The sequence below is a fragment of the Heteronotia binoei genome, chromosome 14, assembly GCF_032191835.1.
Source record: "Heteronotia binoei isolate CCM8104 ecotype False Entrance Well chromosome 14, APGP_CSIRO_Hbin_v1, whole genome shotgun sequence".
Classification (NCBI taxonomy): domain Eukaryota; kingdom Metazoa; phylum Chordata; class Lepidosauria; order Squamata; family Gekkonidae; genus Heteronotia; species Heteronotia binoei.
The window spans coordinates 16496645-16519750 of record NC_083236.1 but is presented as its reverse complement, the minus strand read 5'-3'; the positions used below and the strand labels follow the sequence as shown (position 1 = coordinate 16519750).

General features: G+C 45.7%; 1 protein-coding gene across 3 annotated transcripts; it reads left to right on the top strand.

Annotated features, from left to right (window-relative positions):
* The first annotated feature begins 1137 nt into the window (after nucleotides 1–1137).
* HDAC3 (histone deacetylase 3) lies at nucleotides 1138–22729 on the top strand. Of its 3 annotated transcripts, none has more exons than XM_060254073.1 (15): nucleotides 1138–1302; nucleotides 5309–5391; nucleotides 5587–5729; nucleotides 9618–9699; nucleotides 10405–10461; nucleotides 10552–10607; nucleotides 14491–14624; nucleotides 14941–15021; nucleotides 15121–15194; nucleotides 15426–15490; nucleotides 17730–17819; nucleotides 17937–17995; nucleotides 20628–20707; nucleotides 20929–21086; nucleotides 21277–22729. In XM_060254073.1, exons 1-15 carry the CDS (start codon nucleotides 1248–1250, stop codon nucleotides 21344–21346), a joined length of 1287 nt encoding a protein of 428 aa, XP_060110056.1. In that variant the 5' UTR covers nucleotides 1138–1247; the 3' UTR covers nucleotides 21347–22729. The 3 variants fall into 3 exon arrangements, with proteins under 3 accessions (XP_060110056.1, XP_060110055.1, XP_060110057.1); XM_060254072.1 differs by having other exon boundaries at nucleotides 1158–1329; XM_060254074.1 differs by lacking the exon at nucleotides 1138–1302 and adding an exon at nucleotides 2482–2558.
* The last annotated feature ends 377 nt before the right edge of the window (nucleotides 22730–23106 follow it).

Here is a 23106-nt window from a genome sequence, read left to right as displayed (position 1 = left end):
CTGCTCTCTTTTTTCTGTCACATGCACTCAACTCAGTGGGACCCTGCTACAGCTAGGAGTTAAAGGTGGCTCTAGGGTCTGGAATGGAGGACAATGGCTGTCTTAAATGTAGGCTTGCCAGCTCTAGGTTAGGAAATTCCTGGAGATTTCAAGGGTGAAACCCTGGGAGGGTGGGATTTGGAAAAGTAAGGGACCTCATTGGGCATAATGCTAGAGACCACCTCCCAAAGAAGCCATTTGCTTCAGGGGAACTGAACTCTAACTGGGGGACCAGCTGTAATTCCAGATCTCCAGTCACCACCTGGAGACTGGCAGTGCTACCTAAACAACTCTTATCCTTCCCAGGCACTCCCTGACCCCACCCCGCCCCCCCCCCCCGCCGCCAATACACATCCTTTCTGAAAGAAGAGGCTTTATTTGCATTTCGATGGACAGAGTTTATTTATTTACAGTGAACAGACCAGTTTTGTCAATGTTTACACGAGGAAGGAATATTCTCCTCCAGACAGACAAAGTGTGCATCAGCCACAACAGGGGTGGCCAAACTTGCTTAACATAAGAGCCACCTAGAATAAAATGTCAGATGTTTGAGGGCTGCAAGACACCAGCCTCAGATGTTCAAGAGCCACAAGACAGGCAGGCAGGCAGGCAAACCGCCGGGCTTTTTTGTAGCAGGAACTCCTTTGCATATTAGGCCACACCCCTTGATGCAGCCAATCCTCCAAGAGCTTACAGGGTTGTTCTTACAGGGCCTACTGTAAGCTGTTGGGAGGATTGGCTACATCAAGGGTGTGTGGCCTGATATGCAAAAGAGTTCCTGCTAAAAAAAAAAAAGCCCTAGCATGGAAAGCGAGATGGAAAGAAAGCAACTTTCACTTTAAATGCCTTCTCCAAGCTGCTGGCTAGCTTGGCTTGGAGAAGCGACTTAAACGCCTGTTCCAAACCAGCGGATGGCGCGGCGGGGGCTTCGAGAGCCACGCTGCATGTGTGACAGAGCCACAGTTGGGTCTTCCCTGAGCCAAAAGGTGAACAAGACTCCTGGCAGCAGAACTCCATGAGCCTTCGGGCTGGTCTAGGCCTTCAGCTCTATGGTGTCTACGACATTTCCGCGCGCCGCACGCGTGCGAGCTTTGCTGCTGCTGCTGCGGAGGGGGCCGGGGTGGCGGCTGCGCGGCGGTGGGGAGGTCTGTCGGTTCCCGGCGCGCGCTGCTTCCCTCCGCGAGGCGGGGGGAGCGGCGAGGACGGCGATGGCGAAGACCGTGGCCTATTTCTATGACCCGGATGTCGGCAACTTTCACTATGGTGCGTCGGGGGTATGTGGAAGGAAAGGTACTCCCTCCCCGGTCCTGTGAAAACCTCTGAAGCCCGTCCGTTCAGACGTGCGGGGGGAATTCCGTGTTAGGAGCGCTTCCTCCCACCCCCCGCCCCGAAATCTTCACTGTCAGGTGTCGGTCCGAACAAGGAACTTCCCGTGCACGTCTGTCAGGTGTCTTAGAGTGTTCACCCTGGAAGCTGCACCTCCCAGGCAAAGACAGCCGCTGTGGATGGGTTGCTGGCGAGGAACCACAGCGGAGAACAAGCCCCCCCCCCATCCGGTTTTCCAGGAGAGGCCCCCATGGAGGGACGGTTGTCCGTCTTCAGGTAGAGCCCGGAGAGCTCCCGGAGTTCCATCCAGTTATTTGGATTTGCTGGGAGAATTTGGATAGGAAAGTTTCCCTGTAAATCGATTAAATAGCATTAACTCAAGAAGGCGGTGCAAGCACTGAGGTTTGCCCATGCTTCGTATTTTGCTTTGAGCCTGTCTGTCATGTTTGATTTTCAGCAGAAAAACTCAAACAGCTATAGGTAAACAGACCGCATGAACATAAGTGGAGCAGAAATTTTTTCCATAGCATTGGAAAATTTTCCAGTGATCGCAATTTAAAATTTCTACCGATGACAACTGATCTCCAGAGTACAGAGTTTAGTTCCCCTGGGAGACAATGGCAGCTTCGAAGGGTGGACTCTACGGCATCGCACCTCTGCTAATATCTTTCTTCTCCCCCAGACTCTGCCCCCAAATCCCCAGGATTTCCCTAAACCGCAGTTGGCAACCCCATCTGGGGCAAAGTTCCCTCTAAGCTGTGCGTGTGTGCCCCCACTCATTAATACAGAGAGCCCCGCTCAGCACTGCCCATTGCCCATTTTAAGATTACAGAAGTTATATTCCATGCAGGATGTGAATTGCTCTGCTCAGTGGGGGGATTAGAGGGAATGTTGGTGGGGTGCCCCCACGGAAGGCACAGTCTCCTGCCGCCAGACTCTCAGCTGCTCCAATGAAAGTGGGTTTCACCACTGTGGCAACAATTGAGTTCAGTCATCCAGTCCTTACCAGTGGTCTGGTCCCCTTTAGAAGCCATCACCGTATCTTATAACCAGAAGTTTAGAAATAAATTTGTATGTAAAAAGTATGCTTTTTTTCTGTTCTGTTCATATGCCACCACAGACGCGCGATACAGGTGGAGAAGCATTTGGGCCATGGAGAAAGAATTAGCGTTCTTGCGGTCGCTGGTGAAGTGGTGAGCGGCTAAAGGAAGCCCTCCTTAGTGGGTTACTGGTTTGCGGAACTGTCTGCCACACAATGCAGTGATGCTCACTGCTTTGGGTGGATTTTAAATGGGGGTTGGATGGATTTAGGGAGGATAGGTCTGTTGATGGCTAGAAAGTCGCCATGGTAGCTGAATGAAACCTGCAAGTTCAGAGGCAGAATGTCTGTTGATGAAATGCTGAGGAGCTGCCTGCCGGGGCATGCAATTGTCTGCCAGCCCTGCTTGTGGATTTCTTGGCATCCTACTGGCCACTGCTGAAAACAGGATGGTTGGCTAGATGGATCTTTGCTCTGATCCTGCAGGGGTAAAGTTTTATTGTTAGCACAGAGCTTGCCTTGCAGTTTTCTTTCAAATCCACAGGAGGCTTGCTGTTATTGCATAAACAATGTAATTGTATGAACTGTTTCTCTGGCTTGTTACAATAGAGCAGGGGTGGTGGCCAACATCTGGTAGCTTTCCAGATGTTTTTTGCCTACAGCTCCCATCAACCCCACCCAGCATGGCCAATGGCTGGGGCTGATGGGAATTGTAGGCAAAAACATCTGGAGAGCTACCGTTGGCCACCCCTGCAATAGAGAATATTTTCAGAGATCATCGCATTTAGTTAATTTAGGGAATGCCCCAGTACAAGGCGTGGTGACAAACTGGTTTTAAAATAAAACGATTAGAAAAAAATTATAAAGTGTAGGTCAATCAACAGCTCTTCGCCAGGGTATAACAGACGGGCATTTTAAGCTGCCCCGGGGACGGGAGGCAGGTGAATCAAAAAAGCATGTCCACACATGCACATCTGCCTGCTGTCCCCATCCCGCCTGCAGCCCACCCGGGGTCAGATTGAAGCCACCTCAGAAAGCGATGCCTAATTTCCGAGGTGCCTTGGAGGTGCCTTCCCCAGCCATCTGGAAGGCCAGGGAGCAACTGAGAAATGAAAAAGCACTCCGGAAGCTCCTCCAGGGTGCATGCAGCCTGTCCCTGTTTTGGGGGCAGGCCCCATGCCGTCTAGAGGCATCCAGTCCACTCCTTTTCTGGCCAGCTCTCTTTGGGGCAGCTTGATGCTGCCCTGAGCCGACTGTCTGTAATCACCCAAAGAGGTCTGTAATCACCCAAAGAGGTATAGGAGCTGTATACCTCTTAAAAGTCTGATTTGCTGCAGATAAATGGGAGCAGGGATGCTCATGCAGGGATGCTCATGTGAGCTTCCTGTAAACTGATCGTTTCAGGAGACAATGCTGGAAAAGGTGCACCTTGGGAGGAGGAGGATTGCGATTTTATTGTGATTTTTGTTGTTGTTGGTGAATGCTAGGAGCTCTGCTGAAAAGGCTTACAGTTCAATAAACACGCAACGGAGGACAGGAGGGGAAACAAGCGAATGAAGAGTTTAAGTGTGATCACTTTATGAATAGCCGTTTTATTAGTAATTTATTTAATTAGATTTTTTAGGCCACCCATCCCTGCAAGCACGGCTCAGGGTGGCTTATAAAAGAAGAAACATATGATAAATAGCTAGAAGGTAAAATTGTACAATGAAATACACAATACATACATCAGTAATCAAGTCCATTTGAAGATGGCAGGGAAATGTCAGGCTTCACAAGCCTCCGGTGGGCTTGCAGAGAATGGAGGGTGTGAGAGTGTCAGACTACATGCTGTACTGTCGCTGTCCTCAACCAAATGCCTGGCAGAACATCTCTGCCTATCATGCCCTGCAGAAAGGTAACAAATCTCACAGGGCACAGAGGGTCCACCAGGTAGGGCCCATGTTCCAGAAAGCCCTGGCCCTGGTTGAGGACAGCCAGATCTTTCTTGGCCCAGGGACCATCAGAAGCTTCCTATTTCCTGAGCATAACTCTCTTCTGGGGACGTAGATAAACGGTCCCAAAGGTATGTGGGTCCCTGACAGCTAAGAGCCTTAAAAATGAAAAACAGTATCTTGAATCCGATCCAGTGTCCCACCAGAAGCCAGTGCAGCTCACGCAGCACAGGTTGAATATATGCCGTCCTAGGGATCCCTGTAAGGACCTGCGCAGCTGCATTCTGGATCAGTTGGAGCTTCCGGGTCAGCTTCAAGGATAGGCCCACGTAGAGCAAGTTACAGTAGTCTATCCTAGAGGTGACTGTTGCATTGATTACCGTGGCTAGGTCAGAGTGAGACAGGTAGGGGGCCAGTTGCCTGACCTGGCGCAGTTGGAGAAATGCCAGCCTGGCAACCTTCGCCTCCACTGAAAAGGAGGACTGCCAACTGATGGGAGTCTGTTCTGGGACCCTGTGGTGTATGGGCCCTGCCAGGCTGATGGAGAGAGGGCAGCACTGCCATTTGATTCTGCAAACTGTTGTTTATGCTGTCCGTAGTCTATACCTGATACAGCATAGTGGATAAGAGTGTGAGCTGGGAAGCCCCTGATTCAATTGCCTCTTCTACCATGCATTTGCTAGGTGGCCTTAGACTAGATTGTTACCTGTAGTAGGAGAGCTATAGCTGTCTCTTTTGACAAAGCTAATCGCTTTGAACTCTTGAAAGGTGCTAAATAAATGTAGCTGTTGGCTATTAATACCATCCCAACATTAGTTAAAAGAATCCTGTCCCCCCCCCCCCCGCTCCAGTTTTCTTTCCTTTGTGAATTTTGATAATGATTCACTAGATCCCCAGCAATAGACCAGTGTTTCTGGTGTGAGTATGTTAATGACCTTGGTTTCCCCCCTCCCCTTTCCTGTCATCTTAGGGGCTGGACATCCAATGAAGCCCCATCGCCTGGCCCTGACCCACAGTCTGGTGCTGCACTACGGACTCTACAAGAAGATGATTGTAAGCATTGCATCGGTGGTGTCAAGTACGGGTTGGGTTTTAGGACACTTAATGTGCATTTCTGAGCTATAATCCGGCTTTGTGGTTGATGTTCCATAGTTTACATATATCACAGAAAGAACTGTCCTTAGCAGTGGCATAACCGCAGCCGATTTCCCCCTCTGCTGCTCTAAACGAGAGGAATTTCTCTTGCAGGTATTTAAACCATACCAAGCATCCCAGCATGATATGTGTCGTTTTCACTCAGAAGATTACATTGATTTCCTTCAGAGGGTGAGTCCAACCAACATGCAAGGATTTACCAAGAGCCTCAATGCTTTCAATGTGGGGGATGACTGGTAAGTACTTTCCTTTTGGATGTGTGGGGAGGCTGAGATTCAGACTGAGTCTGAGGAGCGTGTATAGTAAAGTCAAACTGGAAACCTCTTTTAAATTTCTGGTCACTGTGGCTTGCTCGTTCATTCTGAGTGTATCAGAGGTTTGTTGCCCAAGGCTTTAGCTAGCTATTGCAATTTGTGTGGAATCTGAACCCATTTCTTGCCCGTTGGTTTAGTTGTTTGCAGTCACTCTTCACCCAGGTCCCTTGCCTCTGAATTGTCAAGTTTGTGCTGTTCTTCTTCTCAGCTATCTTGTACCTCTTCTCTGTCCTGTTCTCACATAATCAGTCTCCTCCAGATTGTGCTACTTGAGTTAATTAGGGCTTGTTTTCAAGTCTGATTGGCATTATATTTCAAGCCTGCCTCCTTAACAGTGAAGTTTACACATTTGTTTTACTGGACTAAAGTTCTTGGATGCTGTCCAAACTCACTCAGTTGGACATACAAGGATTTCACATGTTGTTTGCCCCACAGGCTCAGCAAGAACACAAAGCTGTGTATATGTTAACAGTGAATGCCTATCCTTTAGGGAATGTCAAAAATGACATGTGGATGTTGGCAGTCTCAGATGAATATTGAGGGTTTCTGAAAACTTAGAGAGATGTCATTAACTAATGATAATCTCCCAAATGCTATTGTCAGCATTCACTTGTCAGCATGTCAACTAATGTGGAAATACATATTTTTGGAAAACTCCTCTGGGTTCATGTCAACATTTATCAGCACTGAATATTTAATGTAACATACCCTCACAAATTAGGCTTTTAGTTCCTATCTTTTTATATTTGTCTGATTATTTTTCAATCTAACACTCGTTCCTGTCTAAGTTGAGATTATTACTGGAAACCATATCTGTTGCTAAACTTCTGCAACTGTATCAGCAGAGGCTGAAAATTTTGTCCAGAAAATGTTGCACGTTGAAGCAAAGATGCAAGAGGGCAGAAATATTAGTGGCAAGGGAGCACACACATTTTTAGTGTTAAGGCTGGGATATAAGAGAATAGGAGTGGAATTGTTTGCATTTAGGATATAAAAGAGAACTTGCGAGGTAATTTGTCAAAAAAGCTGAAGAGAAAATAAAATAGTGATAAGTTGGAGAATGCTGTTTGGATTGGGAGGTAGAAACGCTCAAGAGTTGAGTAGCACCTTAAAGACTAACAAAATTTGTGGCAGGTTGTGAACTTTCTTGAGTCATTGCTCACTTCTTCAGATGGGTTGGTAGGTGGATCACTGGAGGAAGTGAATGGGGGCAGACCGTTGTAAAAACAGAGGTCTGTATGAAACAAAGACTCAGGGAACCTAATACAGGTGAGAATGGCTGAAAATGTGAAAGGAACTTTGTGCTTAGTAAGAATAGAACAGAAAAGACTAAATATGCAGGAAGAATCATAAGGAAGCTCAGCAGCGGATGTAGTTAGGCACACAGAGAGAGTCCAGAGTGGTTTTAATTTCTGACATTGTCAACCACTGTTAACTTAAGGAAGGTTGGGGTATGCATTTTAAAAAGTTGCTCTGGTACATAAGTACTGTGAACATAAGTTAGTTGTAACTACTGGCTTGATTGAGAGAAAAAACCCTGTGGTTCTGCACATGAAGATCTCAAAGAGAAGTTCAATCAATCAATCAATCAACCTTTAATGGCATATAAAAAGTTAAGAGACAATGGGTTAAGGAGGAATAGATAGGTTAAGATACAAAATATCAGGAATAAAACACAGTTACATAGGAGCACGGTTAAATAAGACAACAAGACTGATCCTTGTCTTGACTAATCTTTTTGGCCCAGTACAAAAATGAGGCAGTGTTCACAGTTATGTCAGGAGTAACTTCCTTCAAAGAGAAGTTTAAAAGATTCCCAGGTTTTTTTTGGGGGGGGGGGGCGGATAATCAAGAAACCAATGGTAGATTTTGTTCCTAACTCTGGTGGTGGCATTCTGGAGGGGCAGAAATGTTAGTGTGCTGCAGGTAAAGCAATGAGTGGGCTTGTGGCGCCTTAAAGAGCCACGTTGATTGCAATGGGATTAATTGACACGCAAACACTGAGCCATAGAATAAAGTAAACTTGTTTCTAATTTAGGTGAATAAAGTGACATCATAGAATGTAGGTAGAGATATATTGAGCAAAAATGTTTCTACTGTCTTGTCTTGGGCTGCTTCATTTCCCTTGAAGGAAACACTAGGTGCACTGCAGTCTTAAGTTAGCTGGAAAATTCCTTGGTCTCTTCAGGCCATGTCACTGTGTTGTTTGGGAGCTTCAAGCCATCACTTATCAGCAGCTGTGATATTGTGGTTCTCTGCAGCAGTGCCCAGAAAGTGTTAGTTTTGGCCAGTCAAAAGAACTGATTTGTTTCCTCATCTGTCAACACAGTGTTGGCAATTGACGCCAGCTCTCTGTAGCTGTCTTGAGTTATTGCAGTAACCTGCCAATTAGTGTATAAATGGCAACAATAGTTGGCATCAATGCCACCAGTCTGAATTGATGGGGGCAAAATGCATCAGTAATCGATTTCGCTCTCCATGTAGCCGGGAATTGACAACCATTTCATTTGGTCTGATGAAGTAACTTGAAACTGCACGCTACTGCTCTGGCGCTGGCGATGTTGCCTTGCCGTAATCTAATCTGTTTTACCACAACACAGTGGAGTGGATGCGGAGGAGAGCCATGGAAATGATCAGGGCCTGAAGACCAAGCCCTGTGAGGAAAGGCTGAAGGACCTGGGAAAGCTCACTCTGGAGAAGAGGGGGTTGATTGGGGATGCAGTTGATTTCTTGAAGAATTTGAAAAGCTGTCACTTAGCGGAGGGCAGGGAGCCGTTCCTGTTAGCAGCAGGGGAGAGGATTCACAATAAGGGATTCAAATTGTGGGTGGAAAGATTCTAGGATATAAGGGGGGGAAATTTACAGTAAGAATAGTTCACTGGAATCAGCTACTTAGGGAGGTGGTGAGCTCCCCCTCACTGGCAGTCTTCAGGCAGTGGCTGGAGCCCAGATGAAAAGTACCACCAAACAAAGGGTTTATGACATAGAGCAAAAATGAGACGTAATACACGCTCCTTTTTTCCAGACCCCCAATCCAAATATGTTATGAATATGGCCAAATATCTTACTTATTTGAATGTGCCATCTAATAGAAGAGCTTTCACTTTGGCCCATTGTGGTGTTACCCCCTCCAGAGTTCTAGATGGGAAATATAGGAAGATTCCATATGAAGAAAAATGCTGCTCATGTTCTATGGGAGAAGTGGAATCTTTGGTCTACATAACATTCCATGCCTGTTCCATCAAGTTCATAGGGATAAGTTTATTTCCCCAGTTTTAGCCAAACCTACAGTGTATACAGATAAGGCCTGCTTGGAGAGACCTCTACTAAATAAAAATCCAACCATATCTAGACAAGTAGCCACATTCTGCTTCCACTTGGTAAAATTTCACAATATGAAGCGTGGTCGAGAGAATGCATAGGGTTTTTTCCCTACCAATTTGACTCAAAATGATTTTTTATATATTAGATATTTTAGACTTGCACTAGATTTTTGGGACTATTATAGCTGGTAATTTTTTTTTAAAGGTGTTTAATGTCTAAATAGATTTTGTGTCCTGGAATTAAACTATTTGGTCTTAATACGAATGTACTTTTATGATTACTGGTCTTTGACCATAAATAAAACTTTCAAACTTTCAGTGGCTGGACAAACACTTTTCAGAGATGCTTTAGGCTGATCCTGCATTGAGCAGAGGGTTGGACTAGATGGCCTCTATGGCCCTTTCCAGCTCTCTGATTCTTACGGCTACTTCAAGCTGGAGTGGGCATCCGTTGCAGTGCCCTGTGTAACTTTGTGTTTTTCCTCAGTCCAGTCTTCCCAGGGCTGTTTGAATTTTGCTCTCGCTACACTGGGGCCTCCTTGCAAGGAGCAACGCAGCTGAACAATAAGGTAAGGAAGGTGCTGGGCTTACTCACTTCCTGCCCTCAGGATGGCCACTGTCAACCAAGAGCTGCTGTCCCAGGAGCTGTTGCTATGTTGTGGCTGCCCTGCATTTTTGTCCGGTTGAATGGCAGATGCAACTGTTGAAATGAAGGAGTGTCGTGAAAGCTGGGGCGGGGCGGGGAGGGTATCTGGTTTCTTGAATCTCACCTCTGCTGCTCTTCACCTCAGGCCTTCATTAAGGATAATACTGACCTACCTTAAAAGTCGTTGTATAGAGCTACCAGCTCTGGATTAGGAAATACCTGGAGATTATGGGGGTGAAGCCTGAAAAGGGTGGGGCTTAGGGAGGGACTTCAGTGGGGTACAATGCCATAGAGTCCACCTTCCAAAGTCGCCATTTTCTCCATGAAATGATTTCTGATCAACGTAACTAGGTGGTTAAGTTTGATTTCTGTTGTTTGGAGATCGGCTATAATCCCAGGAGATCTCCACCTAGAACCTGTAGTTTGGCAGTCTTATATATTACAAGAATATGTGCCGGTCAATTATTATAGGAAGAATTGCACTTATTGGTCTATGTGAAATCCTTAGAGGTTTTGTCCCGGAGTGGTCTGGAGGAAAGAATGGGTGGTTTAAAATAGTGGGTATAATATTGGCACCTGCAGCATATAGTTCTGTATTTTGTGCTCATGTGTCCATTTTTTCTCTTAGATTTGTGATATTGCGATAAACTGGGCAGGAGGCCTGCACCATGCAAAGAAATTTGAGGTAACAGAAGGGGGATTTCCTTATAACGGAGGACAGGGAAGACTTACTGCAGTTCCATATTGATACCATTTTACTCTCTTCCTGTTCCAGGCCTCTGGTTTTTGTTATGTCAACGACATCGTTATTGGCATTTTGGAGCTTCTCAAGTAAGATGGGGCACGAGTGCAGCTGTTCTGGGGGGAGGTGTCGTGAAAGATGCCTTATAGTACAATGGGGCTTAATTGTAAAACTAATTTTTGTTTGCTTCTTTGAATAGTACTTTTGTGCCAGTAGGTCTTCCCATTCCTTTTCTCTGTTAGCTGCTTACTTGTCCCTTAATGCTTGTTCTGCTGTTTGTGGCTGTTCCTTGACATAGTGCCATTTTTACCTAGCTTACTTTTCTATATCGACTGAAAAACTCTGCTTGCAAAAATGACTCCCAGAAGCTCCAGGTGCCCTCAGGCGGCTCATTCTCTTGTGCAGGAACACAAATCCGTCCGTTCTTTTGGGTTGGGGCCAAGTTCCTGTAGAAGGATTTTCCATGCATACCTGCAAAATATTTCTACTCTTTACATGCAGCCTGCAAACTGAGGATAGGGAGGAGAAGAAATAGAGTGGACTTGGGGCTGATAAGATTAATACATTTGTTTTGGGGCAGTTTTCAGTGCTTGGAATACATCAGGGCTTCCCCTTCATACTAGAAAATGCAAGCTGAAAGCAGCTGACCTAAAAGAGCAACATTCAAAAAAAAAAGTATAACTCAGTTAAGTTACAATCTTCAGTAAAATCAGTCTACATTTGCAACTCCAAAAGTAGACCAAACCCCAGAGCGGAGCTCTGATGAGCTTCATTAGGAAAAGAAGAGCGCCAAGACTAAGAAATCCTTGGGCGATTAACCTGTTGACTGGTTGGGACCCATAGCACTGGGCCTTCTCCACAGAACTCATAATGAAAGAGATCATATGAGAAGAGGTGCTGCTTAAGAATGGCTGGACATAGACTATGTAGGACCATGTAGTAGCCCCTTAATGTGTGCCCAAAACTTAGCCATCTAGTTATGTTCATCAGTCATAGGAGACAAATCCTTACCATATGTTCCAGAAACGAGGCTGGTTGCAACATTTTGCACTGATTGCAGCTTCCAGACAGGCTTTATGGACAGTATCACAGAGCCCCTGTTGTCTTTTCCTGCCCTTACTACTTAGACAAAAACTGTGAATAAGGAATCTGTCATTCTTTTAATGTGCTAAAAACATTTTCACTGTTTTGCATACTAATTCACTGCACACTCTTTATATACATAGGGCTGCTAATTCCATCCCAGACTATTGTCCGATGACGTGTGCTTTAAGGACACAAAAGCCTACATTCTCAATAAAACACTGTTGGGCTTAAAGGTGCTACTGGACTGCCAATTTTGTTCTGTTGCTTCGGACCAACACGGCTGCCCACCTGGATCTATCTACAAAGCAGGGATAGCCAGCTTTTCAGCACTAGGATCATGAATTATGGCTCTTGTACAGCAGTGTAAAACTCATTGGTTATGAGGGCTGGATCTGACGTGAATGAGACCTTGTTGGACTGGGTCACGTGTGTCATAAAATGTTACGCAGTTAGCAGAGATATAAACTTTATAAAGGACGCAGACAAATACAATGAATTTTTTTTCCTTAAAATAAAACATGCTCAAAAAGAGACCCATATATTTCATCCCGGACAACAGTGCTTCTGTCCAAACTCAATCAATTGGGGTTAGAGGTAGATGATTTTTCTACCTCTGATGAGTCATATATCTTCAGATGTATTAAATTGAGACTGTGGGAATCGGAGGAAACGAAATTACGGCCAACAGACCCCTATATTTGCTCTCCAGCTTCCTTAGGTCTCTATGCTTTCTGTGGCAAAATGCCCAATTATCTATCAGACTTAACCGTTCCAAGTCATCGCAGGGCATTTATGTTGGCTAGACTAAATGCGTTTCCCTCCAAAGTTTTACAAGGGAGATATCATCGAGTCCCTTTAGCCGACAGACGTTGCTCCTGTGGAGCGAATACTCCTGACTCAATCCAGCATATATTGCTTGATTGTTCTTTTTACCATAACCTCCGTAAAGATTTATTTGGCAAGCTTTCTTTTTCCCCAGATTTGTCTATTCTGCCACCCTGTTATTATTTATTGAGTGATACTGAGGGGGTGGTTAGTGAGGCTGTGGCAAAATTTCTGGCTGACATCCTTAAATTTAATTCTGACCATGTTTGAATGCATCTGTAAGCTCGGTTTCATTTTGATTTTATCTCCTATGTTTAAATTTTTATATTCTGTGTATTTTTATTTGAATCTATTATGCCATTAAAGGTTTGGTATGGTACATGCTCAAAACATTAGCACTCTTGCAATATTTTGTTTAACGGTTTCTGATAACTGACACCTTTTGCTCTGAATTATTGCATCAAAATCTGGAGACAGGGTCTGTGCTGTTGCAATCTTGGGTACGCTGCACATGTGCGTATCTGTAAATTGCACACCTGCCTTTGATTTATTGCCATTCATTACAGAAATCTCATGGTCAGTGCTCTGTGCCCTAGGACCCAGGGGAAGACATGAAATGGCTGGGCATTGTGAGCTTTTGTACATAAGTTGTTTTATGTGCTGGTCAAGAACATGTGAAGGCATCATGACACAGACTGTGGGCTATGTGTTTACCTACGCTACTATAGTCTTACGCAGAAAAAAATAACTGGACCTCCTATGAGGCAGTGCAAGAACAGATAGCAATGTATAGTGGTCAATACCAGCCTACTCTCTGGGAAGCCTAGGTTCAAAACCCCCAGTCTACAAAGGAAATGTTCTGAACACACACGCTCTCCCTAATCCACCTTGTTGTTATTCCTCATCTAAATAGTTTGTTCTTACTCCTCATCTAAATAGTTCACATTCCTTTCCTAGTGTGATCATGAAAGCATGAATACAGTGGGCAGAGAACCCAGCTGCAGCCAGGAGGACATTGGCAAAATGAGCTTAACAAAACACATACACTCTACTGTAGCAAGGCAAAAAGCTCTTACCTTGAATAAAACTGTGTTGGTCTTATAGGTGCTTTTTGTATTTCTCCCGTGTGATTTGAGGAAACTGGGCAAAGCAGCCTCCTGCTCTTTCCCTCTTTCCCCCTCTCTCTCCCTCAAGGGAGGAGGAGCCTCCGCCAATGGAAGAGCTTGGCTTTGTAGCTCTGCTGTGCAATTGTGAGAGCCTGGCATAGCTCTAGCTTTGATTGAGAGAGCTCTAGCTGTGCCAGGCTCCCTCAACCACACAGCAGAGCTACAGAGCCAAGCTCCTCCATTGACTGAGGCTCCTCCTCCTTTGGGGAAGAGGGTGGTGGGGAGAGGGAAAGAGCAAGAATCTTCTTTGTTTGTTGCATCAATTTCAGGGGAGAAATACAAAAATGGCAACAAAGGAAGTAGGAGAGATCAAAAAGGAAGCAGACCACTGGCAGTTCCTTATGGGCTAAATAGAAGCTCTGTGGGGGCTAGATCAGGCTCACCGGCCACACTTTTGACACCCCTTTTGATACCTTTTGCCTTTCTGCATGAGAGGCTGTCTGGATGTGCAACTTGTCTTGTCACAGTGCTCTGTGTCTTCAAAAGTCAAACCCATTGAGATTCCCTTCTCTACAGAATTACAAGAGCCTCAACCCAAAGCGGTGCATTGGCCATTCCTGCATCATTTACTCATTTGCACAGGCTGATTGGTTGGGGATTGCTACATTCCCATCTTTGCCCAATCCATCTCAACACGGATCGATCTGTGTGTTCAGTCAGTCTGTGCCTCAGGCTGCCTTGAGCAAAAGTATTTGGGAAGAGGCAGGATTTAAAAATTAAGAAACAGAACAGATGGAGATGGCTTTCAGCTTGCTCAGGCTCAGCAAAAGCTTTCTGACCCCCATCGCAGTAATGGTTGTCCTTGTTTCCCTCTTGGACACCGTATGTGGCCCAGCTGCAATTCAGCTTCTGTCTAGGACTCTTAATACATCTCTTCACTTCTGCTCTCTGCCAGGTATCACCCGCGCGTCCTTTACATTGATATTGATATTCATCACGGAGACGGCGTTCAAGAGGCTTTTTATCTGACAGATCGGGTCATGACAGTGTCTTTTCATAAATATGGAAACTACTTCTTCCCTGGTACAGGTATTGTGCTCTTGATTGCTCTTTGTCCTCAGGAACAAAAACTCCTTAGAGAATCCCCTTTTGAGTATTTCAGTGTTGAATACCCACAGAGGCCTTTGAAATTCTGCAAGGGGTGGGGGGGTGGGACGAAAGCATTGCAGTAGAACAGGGATCCCAGAGTGACTTCAGTGATTTACTGCATAGTGAAACAGAATTATTTTGGACTCTGATCGTGCGAATGTGCTGAAGATCTGAATTATACTTTTTGTTGTGCTTTTAGGTTAGTATTTAAAAAAAACAACCAGCATTTGAATTTGGTCCTGCTTTCTTCTGCCAGGTGACATGTATGAAGTCGGGGCGGAGAGTGGCCGTTATTACTGCCTGAATGTGCCTTTGCGTGATGGAATCGATGACCAAAGTGAGTGGAAGGTTTCCTGTGGACCTTGTGGTGGGTTTTGTCTTCTGCACACTCTCAGAGTTCCAGGGCTGTAACTGCAGTCTTGTCTTCTCTTTGAAGGTTACAAACACCTTTTCCAGCCAGTAATTAATCAAGTAATAGACTTCTACCAGCCCACCTGCATTGTGCTACAGGTAAGGGGACAAGCCACCTGAGCTATTGGATGGGCTCTTTTATGGCTTGTTAATGTGCTTTTGTGACTAACTGGAGAAACTGGCAGGATTAGGAGATAGTGGAAGGTGGCAAAGGGACCCCATCCTGAGATTCTGTGAAGCAGTTGGTACACTGGTACAAGATAGTTTGAAATAGGGGCCCAGTACTGTGTCTTTCTACTCACTGCCTTTTTTTTTTTTTGCCTCCTTAAGTGTGGTGCTGATTCACTTGGTTGTGACCGTCTGGGTTGCTTTAACCTCAGTATCAGAGGACATGGGTAAGTTCATTTACTAGTAATAAGCTTATGTGTAAAAGGGGAAATTTGTCATTACAGTGTTTGGGTGTCGCCCCTCTGAGAACTGAGCTCTGATCCTGGCACAGCAAGATGCTTGTGGCCATAGTTGATGTCTTGTTGACTGGGGATTGGATTGCCAAAGAGCTTCTTTTAGTAGCAGTAGGTCTTGCATGTCACTCCTAGTATGAATGATTTCTAAGGTAGGCACCTATAGTATCTGCTTTCGCACAAGTTAGAAGTAAGCAGAGGGTAGAGGTGTCAAATTCCTGGAAATTTTGAATCCACAGGAAAAGAAACTGTTTTTCCTTTGGGGGCTGGGACACAAAGACATTTTGGGGGAAATTGAAATATATGAAATATACAAGATGCTGGTTATGACCTTTAAAGCCCTTTATGGCCTGGGACCTGCCTACCTTAGGGACCGTCTCTCCCCACATGTTCCCCAGAGAGTGCTGAGATCGGGGTCTCAGAACCTTTTTATAATCCCTGGGCCAAAGGAGGCCCGTCTGAAAGCGACCAGAGACAGGGTCTTTTCAATTGCAGCCCCCTGTTGGTGGAACCAGCTCCCGGAGGAGGTGAGGGCCCTGCGGAATCTTGAACAGTTCCGCATGGCCTGTAAAACAGCCCTCTTCCGGTTGGCATACAACTGACCGATACCGGGATGCCTGAATATTTAAACTTATGAACATCAGAATATTTGAACACTGGAATACTTGAAGAACCGACTTAAGGAAGAGGTAGCATAGTATATTGATGTGTGTTTTATGTATTTTACTGTATAATCATTAATGTATTTTAAACTGATTTACTGTTAGCATTCTGTGTTGTCAGCCGCCCTGAGCCCGCTTTGGTGGGGTAGGACGGGATATAAATCGAACAAATAAATAGGTAATAAATAAATATATACATTACCTACTTTTATTTAACAACACAAAATACATCATTTATAACGTCAGTAACATAATCAAATTGTACTATTCAGCATAGTTTTGGAGTTTAAAAGTATTCCTATCTGCAAGTTGTATCCAGGACTTAAGAAAGAGCTTGTAATGGCGGCACCAAGATGCTATCATAGCACATGTCTTTTAATGTTTGCCATCTGAGAGGTAGGAAACATAATAGCTGAAGGCAAAAGGCAAATTTTGTAGCAAACAAAGGAAAGTGTGATTTTTTGAATAGAAACTCTGTTGTAGAGTCAGCGGGTAGGACTAGTAGCATGTTTGGCTATTAAGCTGAACTACTATGGAATTTTGCATCATTTAATGCGCTTTGCTTCAGTTCTGTTTTGAGTTGGTTCTGCAGTTTACATTTAAATATAACTAATTCTTTAAAATGTTGTCTGTGTACGTAGTACAAGACGTTTCTATTTTTCAAGTGTTCCCCAAAATTCCCGATGTTTTAGGTGGAAAAATTGAGAAAGTCTTTACACTTTTCTATGCTGTACATATGGGAACAGTAAGATATTTTGTAAAACAAAACAAAGGTGGTTTTTTTTTCATTCAAAATGAGAAAATATTTCATAGGAGACTTTTTCCCGTGCTACCCTGAATCTTCCGCTGTTTTCACTGGGAAAATGGGGGAGGGAGGTCCTCCAGAGAGGGGATGAATTCCCCCCCCCCCGAATTCTGTCCCCCCCCCCAGCCTTTCCACATCCAGGCAAGATTATTTTGAACTCCTTGCTAAAGTTTCATAATTTTTACATCTATGTGGATGTTATGAATAATGATTATTACATTGCTGATAGGTGAAGTTACCCTTTGGTAGCCTCCAGGCCTCTTTTACTCCCTGTCTCTCATTTAGCCTTGGAGTCAGCCCCTATCCCAGTTGATGGAAGGGTTGGTTTTTTTTAAAGTTCTCTATGAACTATCAAGGTGTAAATAAACATTGTATCTCAGCTTATTTTTCATCCTTTGTACTTTTGAGAGTTCATATCATACTCATGCTATATACACCTTCCTGGGCTTTAAATGCAAAACCCTCACTGTAACAAGCCCTAGAGTGCTGGTGTTTCCCCCTTAAATTATTCCTGTTCCTCATGAGAGTGGAGCATAATCTGCGTGTTGATCATTCTGTACGCATTGCGCCGCTAGCTACCTATTAAAGAGAGGTGGTCTGCAACCCTTTGCAGTCCCACCGGACAGTTACGGCTTACGTGTGACACACGGATGAATGCAAGCAAATGTGCGAGTGGTCAGTTTCTGTCTGTCTCTTTGCATGCTAGTGAGTGCGTGGAATACGTCAAGAGTTTCAACATCCCCCTGCTGGTGTTAGGAGGAGGCGGCTACACGGTTCGCAATGTGGCCCGGTGCTGGTGAGTCTTCTGGAACTGGGGTGCGGAGTTCCCCTTTTGTCTCTCTGGACTGTAATGGGCATGGATTGTGTGATGGGAGGACATCCACGGATTAAAATGGTCTGGCTGTCCTTCTAGGACCTATGAGACATCACTGCTTGTGGATGAAGCCATTAGTGAGGAGCTCCCATACAGCGGTAAGTCAGGGGCCTTGATATTAAAACTTTACTGATGCTAGCTGTCATGCCAGGATGGTGCTTCTTGTTACTTTTGTATTTGGTGCTTCCATCGTGCCATTTGGCCCCCATAGTGCACTCAAGGGGACTAACAGTTGGCAAGGCAGAAATAAAGCACTGAGATGGGCAAAACCCTGAAGGCATAAATGTACAGAAAGGAGTCACAGCCACAGACTAATGTGCCGTTAAAAGGCTTCCCCAGCAGCTGCCCGTTCTGCAGCTTGGCCAAAAGAGGCCTTTCCTGTTGGCTTACCTGGCTCAGGTGACAGCAAGTCACGTCGCAATAGACCAGGCCCCTTTCCCTTAGCCTGGCTTGGCTGCTTCATATTTCGAAGTTCTTTTGTTATAGCCCTCTTGAGTTTATTTTGAAAGGGATAAGCAGGGAGACAAATCAGATTCAACAATACTTGGGTAAAAGACAGGCTGAAAAGTAGTATCTTGACCTGACGTTTGAGGGTAAATAAAGCCGAGAGCCCCAGACAACCTCTTCCCTGTCAGTTAGGAGAGCCAGTTTGGTGTAGTGGTTAAGTGTGCGGACTCTTATCTGGGAGAACTGGGTTTGATTCCCCACTCCTCCACTTGCACCTGCTAGCATGGCCTGGGGTCAGCCGTAGCTCTGGCAGAGGTTGTCCTTGAAAGGGCAGCTGCTGTGAGAGCCCTCTCCAGCCCCACCCACCTCACAGGGTGACTGTTGTGGGGAAGGAAGGTAAAGGAGATTGTGAGCCGCTCTGAGACTCTTCGGAGTGGAGGGCGGGATATAAATCCAATATCATCTTCTTCATCTTCTTCTTCCCTGTCACGGGCAAGGAGTGCCAAACCATCTCTGAAAAGGCCCTCCCCTGGATGCCAGCCCTTGCACCACGGACAGTCAAGGGACACAGAACAGAGTCCCTATTGGTGCCCATAGGTTTCTCTTGGATTGGTGTGATCTTTTCAGGTGCCAAACCATTTTTTTTTAAACTTTCAAACCAGCACTTTGAATTGAGCCCAGAATCCATCTGGAAACTCACGGAACTGGCAGGGTATGGCAAGAGGAACAAGACCCTGTTGCCGTTCTCGTTGCCAGATTCTGTGCCAGTTTGAGTGTCTGAACAGGGCTTAACTGTCCTGGAGCTGCACCTGGTGCAGAAGTGTTCCCAGACTGTCAGCGTTATTCTTCGGTGGCTGTGCCAAGCATCCAAAACAGGCTCTACGCCGGATCCTAGATTATCTGAATTACTGACCCCAAAGTCCCACTGTTTTGTCTGCTTCAGTTTCTAGGTCACCACTGCTCTTTGTGTGGTTATCCTTGAAGACTGTTGGGGATATCCAGTTAGTGCAGAACTCAGCAGCAAGGTTGCTGATGGGCAAGGTGTGTTGCCATGCACAAATGCTGATGCACTTTAGGTCATGTTTCTAAGCGCTGGTGTTGATCTTAAAGGTGTTTTCCAAGGGATTCCCTAAGGGCCATCTTCTCCTATATAAAACTTGTTCATGCATTAAGACCTGCATCAGGGTCCCATTTATGTATACCCTTCCCACCACAATAGTGAGGTGGATGGCCATGAAGGATCGGGCCATTTCTATATTGGCACCATGACTCTGGAACTTCTCTTCGCTGTTTGCCTGGTACTGCTTTTAAGTTTTAAGCTAGAAGTGAAAGCGTTCTTGAGCACTGGGTAATTTAGTTTTTGCCTGTTTTGTTTTCCAACTGGCCTTCTGTGTTTTTGTTTTAAATCGCTGTCCCATTTCATGCTCTTGGAATTTGTAACCGCTGCTGTGTATTTCAAACCAATTCATCTCCATAGTTTCTGCTTAGCAAAACTGTTTTAGTTTTACAGCTTTACTGCTAACTTTCCCAGTACTGTTTTCCCCTGTCGTTGGTTTTAAATTTTTTTTAAGCGAGGCACCACTTGAAAGTCCATGGTTTAGAGGTGGTTTGGAATAGTTCCAAACAACCCTATATAGTCAGCGCAACCCAATCTAGAAAGTAGCAGGAAAAGCTAGAAACCAACTCCCTGTGCTGTAGGCTTTCCTTCTCCAGCTGTTTGCTAACTGTTGGCAAATGTATCCTTTCTTTCGCAGTCCGCCTCCTAAAGCTGGGGTCCCCAACCTTTTTGAGCATGTGGCCGCCTTTGCAATTCTGGCGTATCAAGTGGGCACATCCACAAAATGGCTGCCACAGCTTACCTTCAGTCACACAGTGAAGATTCTGGTGCTGTGGTGGAGACGGCTGGCAAAGCAATGCTTTTAAAAATATGCACAGCCAATCGGAAGCCCCACCTGGCCCTGCCCACTTTCTAAAAAACACTTGGCAGGCATCAGGAAAGGTGTCAGCGGGCGCCATGGCACTCATCAGAATCACCCTGGAGACCCATGTTCTCAAAAGTTGCCAAATGAGCGCTACAAGTCGTAAAACAAGCAGAGGCGCTAAGGAAAAGTACGTCCCTCCCACAGGTGAAGAGCTGTTTCCGGGTGCTTGCTCTGTTGTTGCGTGGGCAGCTGGAGTGATAGTGATACAGATGTAGAAATACCTAGACATTTTCTCCCTTGTGTTCAAATGTGTTGTAACCCCAGTGCATTCCTGCACCCTCTTCCATCTGTCTTTGTGCAGAATACTTTGAATACTTTGCTCCTGACTTTACCCTTCACCCCGATGTCAGCACTAGAATTGAAAATCAGAACTCGAGGCAGGTAAGTAGCCTGGCTGTTTCTCGTCCTTGGAACAACATTTTCTTGTGTCTAGCCTGTTTCGGAAGCCGCGCCCTTGGGACTTCTGTTTCCTCATGTTCCAAGAAAACCCCTGGCACTAGTGGTATTTGGGCTGGCCAGACAGGGTTCCTAGCAGTACAACTTGGTTAACCAATGAAATGTAGTTTGGCTGATTCTTCTGTCCCCCCCTCTCTCTTGAGCAGTACTTAGATCAAATCCGGCAGACTATCTTTGAGAACCTGAAGATGCTGAACCATGCCCCGAGTGTCCAGATCCACGATGTCCCTTCTGATCTGCTGAGTTATGACCGCACAGATGAGCCTGATCCAGAAGAGCGGGGCTCGGAGGAGAACTATAGCAGGCACGTCACTCTGTTCCTTAAGAATGAAACCACCCGATAAGAGCAGCCCGGGCAGGTGCCTCCTGCCATCTAGATTGCATTGGCAGCATCTCTGCTGCAGTTTCTCCTGCACGGGCTTCCTGTTGGTGCTCCAGCAGACCTCTCGGTTCCCCTTGTCGCCTCGTCATTCTTGCGCTCTTGTGTCTTGCAGGCCGGAGGCTTCCAACGAGTTCTACGACGGCGACCACGATAACGATAAAGAAAGCGACGTGGAGATATGAGTCCCGAATCGTAGGAGTTTTTGGACTGTGTCAGGTTTCCTGCCTGGATGCGAGTGCTCGAAGGGAGCAGCACCTCCGCCCTTCCTTTCCGCTGGTCGCTTAAAAGTGATGGCAGCAGCGCTGCTGAAGCATGCGAGGACTTGCACACAAAAGGCAGTGAGATCCCCCCACCCTGCCTTCGCAGCCCTGATTTCCCATGGGCTTGTGCCTCTGCCACTGCTGGAGGGGAACATAAATTCCTCAGAACTGTCGGGCCGTGGCTGCTCTGTGGTTAAGTTCAGGACTTGCTATGCCATGACATCCTCCCTCCGTGCAGACATTTCAAGGAGGACATCTCTGTCTTCGGCAGTTGCCTCTTTTATTGTGGCGTGGGCTTTTCATGTACGCATGCTTCAGCTGAGGCAGCAGACCCGTAACACACACACACACACACAAAAATACAGTGGAAGTTGTTTCCCTGCCAGGTTTCCAGCCAGGGAGTATTCTGTTGGAGTAACGCATTCCAAAAAGAGAACCAGGACATTGGGAGAATAATCTGCTGGGCCCTTAGTGAACATAGGAAGAGTTAATTTGAGGTCCAGTCCAAGAGCGCGAGCTCATTCAATACATAGCTTTCATCCTGGATGTTCTTTCTTACAGCTTTTCCTTCCCCTCCTGCAAAAAAAAGCTCAGAGAAATATTTATCCAGATTGATGGGGGGCAAATCAGGCTAGGATAAGATTCCCCCCCCCCTTTTTAAATTTTTTATTCATTGTCACGTTGTGGACCTGGGTGTCAGCCTGGTACCCAAACCCATTTTCGATAGAGGATTTAATTCTGCATGGATAGCAGGCTTTCGTGCCTTGAGCACACCGTGGCTTTTATTGGTAACTCCCAGTGACTCCACAAGAGCAGTCCACTCATCTTTACTTCTATCAAGGGGCAGGTTGTGACAGAGAACACACTCGGTTGTGGGGATGTTGGCTCTGCTGTGTTTGTTCTCCTGTTTCGTACAGTTGCACTTCTCCCATCTGTGAATTTCTTCAACAGAGGGGCGAGTTACTTCCGCATCTAGGGTGTGTGATGTGTCCCACTTTCACAACATGGCCTTTTAGTGAGAGCCTGCAATATCTCCCTGGGTTAATGGCAAAGGGAAACCCATTTTTCCCCTTTGCAAAGGTTGATGGAGCAAACATGGGCGTCTCGTTGGCTATGCACTGTGTGAGCTGCCATGGGCGTCTCGTTGGCTATGCACTGTGTGAGCTGCCAATGCCTGTCCATCTGGGTTGGGAGGGTGTCATTGACATTGCTGTGGCAGAGCATCAGATGACCTTTTGTTCCTTGTACTTGTATTTTTACCAGTGTCTCAAAATATTAAACCACAGGATGGTATTTTTTTTCTTACCTGCCTTGAGTCACCTTCTTTCCACATCCTCCCTTTTTGCTTAAGAGCTCAGTAGTACTGAAACTTTGTCTCGATCCCTCTATTGCTTTCTCTGCGGAGATGTGCTCATTTGTTCTGTACAAGCCACATTGGTCCCTCTGTCATTCTTGTGATTCTTAGCACCCATGCGGTATGTAGGCAGTGAACGGTAATGAATCTTATGACTGCAGGTAATTTTGCCACATGTTCAGTTTTGTGCAGTCTAAGTGGGAAGCTCGTAAGCTCCTCTAGTGTTCAGACTGAACATGCCCCGTAAAGCTGAGCTTAAGCTGCCAGAGTGACTGCTACAAAGCAATTATTGAAAAGAAACACCCCAAAACACAATTTTCCTAAAATT

Bases quoted from the DNA above. Each gene is read 5' to 3' on its own strand.
- HDAC3 (XM_060254072.1), top strand. From the start codon at position 1,248: ATGGCGAAGACCGTGGCCTATTTCTATGACCCGGATGTCGGCAACTTT. The intron at 5,730-9,617 runs GTAAGTACTTTC...GTTTTTCCTCAG, and splicing joins TTCAATGTGGGGGATGACTG to TCCAGTCTTCCCAGGGCTGT. The intron at 17,820-17,936 runs GTGAGTCTTCTG...CTGTCCTTCTAG, and splicing joins CGCAATGTGGCCCGGTGCTG to GACCTATGAGACATCACTGC.